Source organism: Leptonychotes weddellii, chromosome 7 (genome assembly GCF_054177405.1).
Source record: "Leptonychotes weddellii isolate Sample4059 chromosome 7, ASM5417740v2, whole genome shotgun sequence".
In the NCBI taxonomy this organism is placed as follows: Eukaryota; Metazoa; Chordata; class Mammalia; order Carnivora; family Phocidae; genus Leptonychotes; species Leptonychotes weddellii.
In genome coordinates, this window is record NC_138375.1 from 130558352 (window position 1) to 130570579 (window position 12228).

General features: G+C 40.7%; 1 protein-coding gene across 1 annotated transcript in view; it reads right to left on the bottom strand.

Annotated features, from left to right (window-relative positions):
• The window catches only part of KCNN2 (potassium calcium-activated channel subfamily N member 2), a 143767-nt gene that overhangs the window by 89506 nt on the left and 42033 nt on the right, over positions 1-12228 (bottom strand). The window contains exon 3 of the mRNA XM_081825624.1: positions 10998-11416. Within this exon, the coding sequence (XP_081681750.1) occupies positions 10998-11416 (419 nt within the window). The remainder of the gene's footprint in view (positions 1-10997; positions 11417-12228) is intronic.

Here is a 12228-nt window from a genome sequence, read left to right on the forward strand (position 1 = left end):
TGGAACAAGGGATCTTTTGGGGCTGGTGAAGCTTTAAAAACGCAACAGAGGGGCGCCTGGGTGGCTCAGATGGTTAAGCATCTGCCTTCGGCTCAGGTATGATCCCAGGGTCCTGGGATCGAGCCCTGCATTGGGCTTCCTGTTCAGTGGGAAGCCTGCTTCTCCCTCTGCCTCTGCCTCTCTCTCTCTCTCTGACTTTCATGAATAAATAAATAAAACATTTAAAAAAAAAAACGCAACAGAGGTTGGGGCACCTGGGTGGTGCAGTCAGTTAAGCTTCTGACTTTGGCTCAGGTCATGATCTCCAGGTCCTGGGATCGAGTCGAGCCCCACATGGGGCTCCCTGCTCAGCAAGGAGTCTGCTTCTCCCTCTCCCTCTGCTCATGCTCTCTCTTAAATAAATAAAATCTAAAAAAAAAAAACCAAAACTCAACAGAGGTGATGGTTGTATAGTTCTCGACATTTACTAGGAAATGATTGAGATATATGCTTAAATTATATGCTTAAAATAGGTATATAAGTTATACCTCAATAAAGTTGTTTAAAAAAAAATGGAAGAATGACCAAAAAAAATCCTCTTCTCTTCTTACTTTGGCTCAGGTCATGATCTCCAGGTCTTGGGATCGAGTCAAGCCCCACATGGGGCTCCCTGCTCAGCAAGGAGTCTGCTTCTCCCTCTCCCTCTGCTCATGCTCTCTCTTAAATAAATAAATAAAATCTAAAAAAAAAAAAAAAACTCAACAGAGGTGATGGCTGTATAGTTCTCAACATTTACTAGGAAATGATTGAGATATATGCTTAAATTATATGCTTAAAATAGGTATATAAGTTATACCTCAATAAAGTTGTTTAAAAAAAATGGAAGAATGACCCAAAAAAATCCTCTTCTCTTCTTACACGTTAGCCAAAAATTATGGTTAAACTCTGCATGAGGTTTTTTCCTTTAATTCCTTTATTTTATTCATCAAGTGTTTATTAACTAATGACCATGTTCTCAAATGGCTTTGACCTCACCACCATGCTAAGTTAAAGTCTCTGAAGCCTGGGCCTTTTCCAATTTCCCTAGGAATTTGGCAGTGATCAGACTATTTACTAATCCATGGGCTTTTGAATCAGGGACAAAATAGGACTGGACATGGCAGAGTGGGAGCGTTCAAGGACTGCCATTCCCCTCCATGGGGCGTCAGGAAGCACTGTTAAGACTAGATACTGCTCTACCTGGCTGGCAATCACCAAAGAAACAATTCATCCAGTCCTTCCCAGGGAGTCCAGCCAAGCACCCTGCCTGATCAGCAGTAGATGCTTTATACCCCCAACACCAGCTCTGGGATACAATTCTAAAACCCCCTTCATTCCCTAAATGAGTAGTCATAACATGAAGCAAGCCCATGAATAGGTACAAAGGTTATAAAAGTTTAATGTTAGTATAGAAGGCCGATTTGTCCCAGCCCTGAAAATGCTCAAAATGTGTACATTCTATTGCATGTAAAGGCACTTTTCTTGTCTCAAATTTATTTTGTTATTTTTATGCTATTTTGCAATATGATCACATTAAAAATAAAGGATATAAATTTCAAAAAGAATAAAAGAACGTACAAAATCCTGCAGGCAAATGGGGAAAAGCTGAATTTTCTCCAGTCGAGCCTCACGTATGTCTAAGAAATGTATTAATTTTCTTAAAGACAAAATAGTGTGAATGTCAAGGCATCTATGTTTTGACTTTACGTTTTTTCTTTTTATCTGGCACAGTGATTCTGAAGCTCAAGTGCATGAGAAAGCTGCACAGGATCGCATACACACCAGTTACAAGGCAATGAGGACCCATATTCCATAAAATCTGCACCTCAGCATCGACGTCAGAATGGGAAGGACTATAATGAGTTCACTGTAAGATCCGTGACATTGGATTTCTGAGCTGTGTTTGGCTTCGTGTTTTTTGTTTGTTTGGTGTTTTGTTGTTGGGTTTTTGTGGGTTTGTTGTTGTTGTTGTTGTTGTTGTTTTAGCCTGAATATAATCAGTGCTGGTTTTTCCAACTGCACTCCTCAAACCAGGATCTCAAAGCATCTTGCCAACAAATATTAATTCTCATTGTTCTCTCAGGAGGTAGACCCAAACCCCCCCACCCCAAAACCAAAAACAGAATACCAAATCATATCTATGGAGGCATGAAGAGAAAACTGAGCTGGACAAAGTATTGGCTTTTTTTCCATAAGACTTTAATGACCAATTTATTTGGCAAACACTATACCGAGCCTTGATGCTTTCCAAGTCACAGATGCATGATGAATGCTTTCAAACCGCTGACTTTTATAACTTGAAAGGGCCCATTTTAAAGTTGTGACTCATTTCTGAGTCTAAAAAGGCTATATCCGTCCATATGAATCAGACTCTGGAAGTCTAAGTTTACAAAGTATTACATTACCATCAACCACAAATTACAAATCCATTGATGAAATGCTTAGAGTTTACTTAGCAACAGCTGAAACTTTAAGTGGTAAGAAATAATCTAATTATCCAGTACACCGTGATCAATCAAGGTACCAGGAGGATGCTTCCCTGGCACGGCCCATGGATATTTTATGACTAATTTGACAACTACTGAAGAAACTTGATCCCAAGTCTCATGTTTCCGATTTAAGGAAATCAGCAGGAAATCAGGCATTTCTGATGGTCAGGGCCTGAACAAGCACAGACTTCTCAGAGAGTCTCCTAAAAATATAAAATAGAATCACGGACAGCAGGTCAAGAAAGCAAGCTAGAGTTTGAAAACGTAGCCTCCTCATTTCATACTCTGCTGTGTGTGATGCTACGTAAATAATTTTTAGAAATAAACAGAACAAGTGAGACTCTCAGATGCCATCTATCCCTTCCTCCTCGAAAAACTGGCTTCTCATAGAAAAAACGAAAGCAAACTAAAACTCTTTTGAAATGAGAAACATGAAAATTAGAATCCAGATCATTTAAGCATTCTAAATCGTTTATCACCTATTGAAACCTGAAATGGTTTTATTCAAAATCATGCTCTATGAAGAGGAAGTCAGGAATGTCTGAGCTTAGAATAGCAGATTCACATTTGGTCACAAAGAAGTAAACACCACAACACTGATTTAATTTCCTAGATGTCAACAATGACCACGCAGGAAGAACGGTATGTTCACGTTACCTTAGCAGGTAGAAAAATGACCGGTATTCAGGGCCCATATGCAATGGGAAGCAGAACCCCAAATCGTATACCCTCTATGAACTGGTGTAGAAAAATGACCGGTATTCAGGGCCCATATGCAATAGGAAGCAGAACCCCAAATCGTATACCCTCTATGAACTGGTGCTAAAAGTTTGGAAACCTGTGTAGTTACAAAATGGGCTGTTCCCATCCTGCAAGCACTTTCCTGATCGACTCTTTGGTTAATACTGATGTTGGAAGATATCACCAATCCTTGTGTTAAAAGCAGCTATTATATATAAAGTTTTATGTGGGATACAGTTTTATTATGGCACATGACTTGGCAGTAATATTCCACAATATACTGCTAAATAAAGTTTTAGCCACATTTCAGAAATCATCTTTCGGGCAATTAAAACAAATGCAATGTAGGAGACTATTAGTGACAGGTTTTTAAAAGTATTTTTAAAAATTAATTAAGAAAAAAGAAAAGTCTAACTTCATAAAACATACTTTTAAGACAGAATAATAGATTCTAAACACAACTGAAACTCCATTCCTCAGTTGTCTTTGATAATTTGAAAAATACTTATTTACCTATTTATATATTATAATATGTATTAAATATTTTTGTTATATAATAAATACTTACTACCTTTCTTTATCTATGAGTTTTGAAGAATTTATTCTTAACCCATCTAAAATACAGCTTAGCTCATGAGAAGCTCTACAAAACAAGTTCCATTGTTCGCTTCTCCAATTTTCCTACCTGGGAAAAGAGCAAACCATTCTAAAGCCATTGAGAGAAACCTTTCCCTCTTAACTAATGCATACTAGTTAATGCATACTTAAACACTCCTGGAGATGAAGCAATAAGGTAAAGAAGAAGAGTGAATTTAGGGTCACCTGGGTGGCTCACTCAGTTAAGTGCCTGACTCTTGGCTTTAGCTCAGGTCATGATCTCAGGGTCCTGAGATCAAGTCCCGTGTTGGGCTCTATGCTCAGCACAGAGTCTGCCTGAGATTCTTTCCTTCTTCCTCTGCTCCTCTCCCCACTCATGCGAGCGTGGGTGTGCTCTCTCTCAAATAAGTAAATAAATAAAATTGTAAAAAAAAAAAAAAAAAAAAAAAGAACAGTGAATTTTATTTGGCCACAAATGTCTTAACTAAATGAATCTTTTCTGGTGACAAACCGCACCGAGCATCATTACATTATCACAGATTGTTCGTGTCTGCTTCTCTCTGTGGTAACGCTGCCATCAGAGTTCCCAGTTCCCCATCCTTTACCCCTTCGTTCTGTCCATCCCAAACTCGGCCCCCTCCCCCACATGATAAAACCTGCAGCAATCAGGAAAAGAATAGTGTGCAGAAAGTTAACATAATAAAACCAAATTAAAAACAAAAAACAAAACAAAACCAAAAAACTACAAAATAAACCGTTTACCTTAAAAAAAAAAAAAAAAAAAAAGCCTTTCCATCTCTGAAACCTCAGTTATTGACAAGGGCCAACTCTGGTTCCCAGAAGATGTGGTCAAGTCAATGCTCCTTTTCTCCCTTGGATATACCCAAAGCACATGCCCATAGTAAATCTTCTGGGAACACTTACAGGAAAAAAAGAAAAAACAATACGGAGCAAAATGCTTTCCCTTCACATAACACAGCCCTGGCCCACAGTATCCGGTCCTACCCCTGGCAAAGTAGGTTCCTCAAAAACAGTGTCCAGTGGGTGCCTGGGTGGCTCAGTCGGTTAAGCGACTGCCTTCGGCTCAGGTCATGATCCCAGGGTCCTGGGATCGAGTCCCGCAGCAGGCTCCCTGCTCAGCGGGGAGTCTGCTTCTCCCTCTTACGCTCCCCCCTCTCATGCTCTCTCTCTCAAATAAATAAATAAAATCTTAAAAAAAAAAACAAAACAGTGTCTGGTGAAGCGCGCTTCGGATTGAACACTTATGCTTTTTACAAAAACAGTGAAGCCTCAAAAAGTACAAGATGGGATAATGCCCAGTTTTTAGGACCCCAAGATATGGGGTTCAGACTTCCTGTAAGACAAAAATGTTCCTGAAGGTTCTCCTGACACATCTGATTCAATGCCCAGACCTGAGTCGCATGAACAAGAAATCACTTGAGCAGCACTAGGTCACACTTTCCGGGTTGTTTTAGAAGCAAATGTTCTTTCCAGGCTTCATATCCACCTCAACATAAAGCCAAAACGAAACCAGAGAGAGAAGGGACACTGGTCTGGGGTAGGCTCCTCCTGACAAACGTAGGCTCCAGACATAATGCCAGCTACTTGCCACTCAGCTTCTTCCTACCTTTCACGGAAGAGGTGGGTAGGGAGAAGGTGACAGAGAGGACACTGAAAAGGGCGGGAGGGTGGGAGAGAAATAAAAGAAAAAGGGGGTTTTTATTCCTTATAGGTAAATCAGAGATATATGATCTGTCAGGGAAAGTAACACCGCCAAGAAGAGATGCCTCCTACAGGATGTCCTCCTCATTAGTACAGAATATTTTCCAGAAACCTCTAGATGGGCTGTGCTCAGTGGAAGGAGAGGGATAGGTTTGCAAAACAAACTTCTCCAGAGAGGCATCTGCTTCTCTCTTTCTCTGAAAGCTCTCTCCTTTTAAACATTTTTAAAAAGTTTTACCTAATTTATTTGAGAGAGCGAGCGAGCAAGCATGTGTACACCTGCAGGGGGAGGGTGGAGAGGGAGAGAGAATATTCTCAAGCAGACTCCAAGCTGGTGTGGGGCCCAATGGGGCTTGACCCAGCACACTGAGATCGGGACTCTAGCCGAAATCAAGAGTCAGCTGCTTAACCAACTGAGCCACAAAGGCGCCCCAAAAGCTTTCTCCTTTTAAAAATATTCCTAGACTTGTTCTAATTAAGAAGAGAATTTCTATCAGGTGTGAACCCCCCTTTAAAACGGAGAGGATACTTGGGTAGACCTGGTGGGGTTCATTCAAATCCAAATTCCAAACCGAAGAAATAGGAGAGCTGTGTGTTGTATGAAGTACTGCAAATTCACAACAGGAAGAAGGAAGAAGGAAAAAGGAAGGAAGGGAGGGAGGAAGGGAGGGAGGGAACAGAGGGAGAGGCAGGGAGGGAGGCAGGGAGGGAGGGAGGAAGAAAGGAAGGAAGGAAGGAAAACATTTAAGGAAATGTAAGATGCAAATGACATCATATCAAACTTTGTAAAAAATGAAGCTAATTTCTTTTTTTTTAAAGATTTTATTTATTTATTTATTAGAGAGAGAGACAGCAAGAGAGGGAAAACAAGCAGGGGGAGTGGGAGAGGGAGAAGCAGGCTTCCTGCTGAGCACGGAGCCCGATGCGGGGCTCGATCCCTGGGATCATGACCTGAGCCGAAGCAGACACTTAATGACTGAGCCACCCAGGCACCCTGCTAATTTCTTTTTTTATCTTTGTATCTTACAAGTCACAATCTGGAGACTTTGTGCAGCAAAATGGGAAGTCAAACGAAAAACAAACTGTGGAAATTCTACTATCACAACATTGGTTAGTGATTTTATTTTCTTTTACACACTTGTACAATTAGGAAATGTTACCTTTGGAAGAGGAAAGCTTATCAACCCATTTAGTTTGCAATGAAGAAATTAAGACAAAAAGAAGTGAGCTGGTTGAACTGAGGTCATCACGCAGCCCCTCCATTGCACAACTGGGACGAGATCCCAGTGTCCCTGTATGGTCCCCCTCCCTTCCCCAACATGCCACAGTGTGTTCCTGTTATGTAACTGCTGGCTACAGACTCTCAGTCTTCATATGAAATGGGTAATTTTCAGGTTCTAGTGTCTTTTTATATGAACCCAGGACTGGTCTGTCACCTCACAATCTCAGCCTGTTAAAAAAACACACATTTGGGCTTCTAGGAAGATGTGGCATCATTTGCCTGAGGCGTTCTGAATCTAGTGAAGATGGGTTCGAACGGTTAAGATGGACCATTTTTAAAAAGAAAATGTATGGCATGTGCACAGTTTTGAGGCCATTTATTTCCTGGGCCCTTGGGGAACAGATACGCTGGGGACCACTCATATAGATGTACGTACTGTTCAACTATGCTTTTACCCCCACTGGTACAGTGTGATGTATAACTTTCAACTAAGAGCAATTTTCATAAACTAAATGGGTTTATCAGCTAAGGTTTTTCATATTTATTCTTCAAATTTTATAGGTACATCTGCTCCAGGAAATACCATAAGTCTCTAAATACCATGACTGCTAGCAAACAAAGCAATACCATAAGGAGTCTACGTTTCATTTAAAAAGAAAACTTTAATCCTTCAAACTCCGTACTTAATAAGAGAAGGTCTAAAAAAGATTCAGATACTTGATCCTAAAAACTAAGCACTCCAGAATTTCTTGTAAAATAGACTCAACAAACATGCAGACCTTGGCTCCCTCCCTGAACCCCATTAAAATGACTGTAAATAACTGTAAAACAAAGAAACCCCAAAGAGCACAAACCCATGAGGACAGCAAGAATGAGTGACAAGACAGTCTGAAGGGAGCTGAAAAGCCAACTGATACATGATCACTGACTTACTGACTCACGAAAGGAGAATTCTAGACCAGGAGTGGTGAAAAAATCATGAGGAAAGCATATTGCACAAACCCATGAGGACAGCAAGAATGAGTGACGAGACAGTCTGAAGGGAGCTGAAAAGCCAATTGACACATAACTGACTTACCTGACTCATGAAAGGAGAATTCTAGACCAGGAGTGGTGAAAAAATCACAAGGAAAGCATATTGGCACTGAGAACCAACCCCCCCCGTCCCACCTAAAGACTCAGGAAATCCTTGGCACCAGCATCTCCACAAGTGGAGATCAGGACACAGCCTTAAAGGTGAGGACAGGTTCAGATACTGCATAAAAGCAGTTAGATACCTAGATTCTCTTCTCCACTCTTTGTCACTTGTAGTATCTTTTACCAACTGGGAGAAGCCTGGAAGTTTATTGTCCCGAGAGATAAAACAAAAGGTCAGCGGGCTGACGGAGGGCCTCAAGCACCGTAGGGAGTAGGCTACTGGTAATGTTACAACTCAGAAAACAAAGGTTCACAGATTAGTGGTTGAGACCTCTTCTCTGCCCTGTCTTTCAATTCCCAGTACGCTGTCCCCTAGGGCTTGCACCTTCAAGGGAGGACAGGAGAAACAACTTCTCATGAGCCTGTCAGATTGCTCAGAGAACACAGAAAATACGTAAAGATACTAAAACTGGTGTTCTGCCCCCCCTACCCCAAACGACCCTGTAGTGAAGCCCACAGTCAACAACTTCTAGATATGCAAAGGAAGTTCCACTCACTCAGCTCTTGAGGATGGCACTGTCAAGTAAGAGCAGACAGTTGAAGTTACCTAACTACTTGAGCAAAGCTACAAGCCAAAACCAACAGAAAAACAAATCTTTGGGCAAACAATACAGATACGAAGAGAAACATTTTCAAAAATTATCATTAACATCTCTGAACAAATAAAACACTGTATCCAAGAACAAAAGCATGATGCTATTTTTTTTTCAAAGGGGCACTTGGGGATCAAACATGAGACACTGGAAATTAATATATATTAAAAAGAAACTAAATTCCAATAGAAAGTATGGAAGATAAAATGGAGGTTATCTTCCATAGACAGAGCAAAAACAGAAACAGAAAAAAAAAGAAAGAAAACAGGAAAATTAGAAAGCTAATAGAGGAGGGCCAATATCCACACAACAAAACACAGGAACAAAAATCATTAAATAATTCAAGAAAATTTCCAAGGACTGAAGGACAATCATTCCAAGATTGAACAGGCCTATTATAGTCCCAGTACTCTAGATTAAAATAGAGTCACAGTATCCTGTTGCAACTGTAGAACACCAATCCTAAAAGCTTCCAGGAAAAAAAAAAAAAAAGCATCAAAAATTGAGGATAGTATCAGACTGCTGGATCCTGGATGCCAGAGGAAAATAAAGGCTTCGATATTCTGAGTAAAAGTGATTTCCAATCTAGAGTTTTATATCCAGCCCCGTTATCAAAGAAGTAGGGAAAGAAGAATGACCATATCTCAAGCTCTCAAAAAATTATCTCTCTTACCCGCTACCTTTTCTTAAAAGTTACTGGAAGATGAATTCTGCCAAAATGAAGGATAGGTGGAAAACAAGGGAGAAACGAGGTTCAAGAAAAAGGGTACCCAACATACAAAGAAGCTTGAGGAAATCCCCAATGTGATGGGCAAGCAGGTTAGAAGTAAGAATTGTTTTTCAAGGTGAAATTGCTAGATTGCTCAATATACATGAATCTAGCAAAAGAATATTTACATAATATGGGGGAAATGAGGGAAAATAAAAAGATGTGCATAAAAAGCAAAATGCTAATAAGATACTACACACTGTTCGACCACAAATGCAGTTTACATAGTCATAAGGATGTCAGCGTAGAATGCAGATCATCGGTGTCAACATAACTTATTGGGAAAATAGAAATTACTCTTTTGGGGGGGTTCAGTCATGAAAGGGTATATACGTGTGAAAGAAAACTAAAACCCCAACTTTCCTAAAAAGCTAGATGAAAAACCTAGTGGTAGCAAAATAAGCAATATCATTCAGAAATATGAAAAGCAATTACCAAAAAAACTGACTAAAAGATCTTTGAGTGACTGCTTCTGAAAAATCAAAATGGGGAAGGGGTATTGCAGGTTTGCTATTTTTGCAACAATTCTCATACAGATATTTTTCTTCGTTAAACTGTATACGTATATACCTTCGATTTTCAAAAGCTAAACTAAAAAACATCTGGTCACTACAAAGAACATCCTAAGATTTAACAGTTCTAACAATTACTAAATCATTCCTGTCTATTGCTAATTTCAACTTAGATATTCTTAACCAAGGTTGCATGAGGTTTCAGTCCTCATTAGGATAGAGTTCCTCTTATTTATATAACAAATCTATTTTTGTTTGTTTGTTAAATGGCAAGGTTAGTATCACTGATGCTGAATCACTAATTAATTCAGACTCACTGGGCAGTTCCTGAATTCTAAGGATGTGTGTCTAGCTCCAAACCACCAGAGCACCTCAGACAATAAAATAAATCCACACTTACCTTCTCACTAACTGTTGAGTTCAATAAAAACCAAATATTATACCTATAAGCTCCTTATCAGTAATCACATGAACACCATGTTCAACAGGCAGTACGATCAACAGACCACACTGAAATATTCCCGAAAGTTCCGACAGCCTGAATCACCACATTTCCACTGGCTTTCTGTCTCAACAATAATCCACGCTATAACCAGTGTGGCACCAAAATGATCCAGTGTTAACATTAAACAGACATTTCGGATAGAAATCTCCTATTAAATCTGTAGGTCCCCAAATTTTGACACAGAGTATAAAAACAGCCCTCTGTAGAAAACTGATCCAATCAGAAAGAAAAATGCATAATCAGGGCGCCTGGGTGGCTCAACTGGTTCAGTGTCTGACTCTTGATTTCAACTCAGGGCATGATCTCAGGGTTGTGAGATCAGCCCCCAGTAGGGCTGTGTGCTGGGCGTGAAGCCTGCTTAAGTTTCTCTTGGCTCCCTCTGCCCCTCTCCCCCCAACCCCTGTTGTGCTCTCCTCTCTCTCTCTCTCTCTAAAAAAAAAAAAAGGAAAAAAGTACATTATCATCATCAAGTCATTACTGTAAGCAAAAATGTGAAGTCAAGTTTTGTCAGACTCGTTTAAAACACCAGAGAATCCAACATTTTCAAGAGTGAGTCACTGTGTGCCTCTGGTCTAAAATGTGTTCGTCCTCCCACTTCCAAATTACGTCCCCAGGAAAAGAAACAAACTTACCTTTCACAAGCTCGGACGGTCCATGCGGCAATTATCCATAATGAGATACTAAACACCAAGAGCACAGTTCCTGGACAGATAGTCATTAGAGTCTTCATAACAAAACGGGTATTGAAGTTTATCTTATTCAGTGCTCCGATGCTTCTAGAGGAGGCATCGGTGAAAAGTTTGCTATGTAAGAGCATGACTCTGGCGATCAGATAGAGTCTTAAGAACATCGGTATAGATAAAATAATGTCCACATCGGCGGTGGTTGTGGATGGGGCATAGGAGAAGGCAAGCCGGGCCGTCCATGTGAACGTGTAATTCCCAGGTATGGGATGGATAGCACACACCAGTATTTCCAAGCAGATGAAGAAAATACGCTCATAAGTCATGGCTATTCTCCAGTCATCTGCTCCGTTGTCCACCATGAACAACTGAAAAAATAAAGTAGAAAGTCAGCTTCAGTATGGCATGAATGGTCCACAAGGGTTAGTGCAGAGTCGAAAGATACATAACGCATGACTTTTAGCGATCGTGGCGAGCTAAAGGGGTAACACTTAAATGCTAGCCCAGTATGCTATTTTGAGAAAATGGTATTGGCACAAAAGGAGAACTTCATTTTGCAAAAAATGAAATTGGACACTTGCTGCCCGGGAGCTGGAATTATTCTGGGGTCGATGCTCCTGGAGGATTGGGTAAGTTACATCATTTTAAGAGAAGGGGCTTGGGCCCATCAGTAATGCACCCCCCTGCCTTGGTGGAGCCGCAATGGACTTAGCCTTAGGAACAACCTGTTCTCTGCATCAAGCGTCTGGATCTAAAACCCTTCCTCAATTCTAACCACGTTCTCAGTGGAACCTATTTGTGGTGCCTCTGTGGTCAGTTATAGCCTATAATGCAACTGCACATGCGCGTTCTTACAGGAAATCTCATTGGCTTCAGGGAGAAAATCACAAGGGACCACAAAGGTGGCAGAAACGTTTTTTCCAGCTTCTCTATCTATGACTCTACCTTCTCTTTTCTTCTGTCCTTCCTTAGCCTTCCCATCGATTATGAACTTGCTTCCAATCTTCCTTTAATAAAGATTCTTTTATTTTAAGGTGCCTGGGTGGCTCAGTCGTTAGGCATCTGCCTTTGGCTCAGGTCATGATCCTGGGGTCCTGGGATCGAGTCCTGCATGAGGCTCCCTGCTCAGCAGGAAGCCTGCTTCTCCCTCTCCCACTCCCCCTGCTTGTGTTCCCTCTCT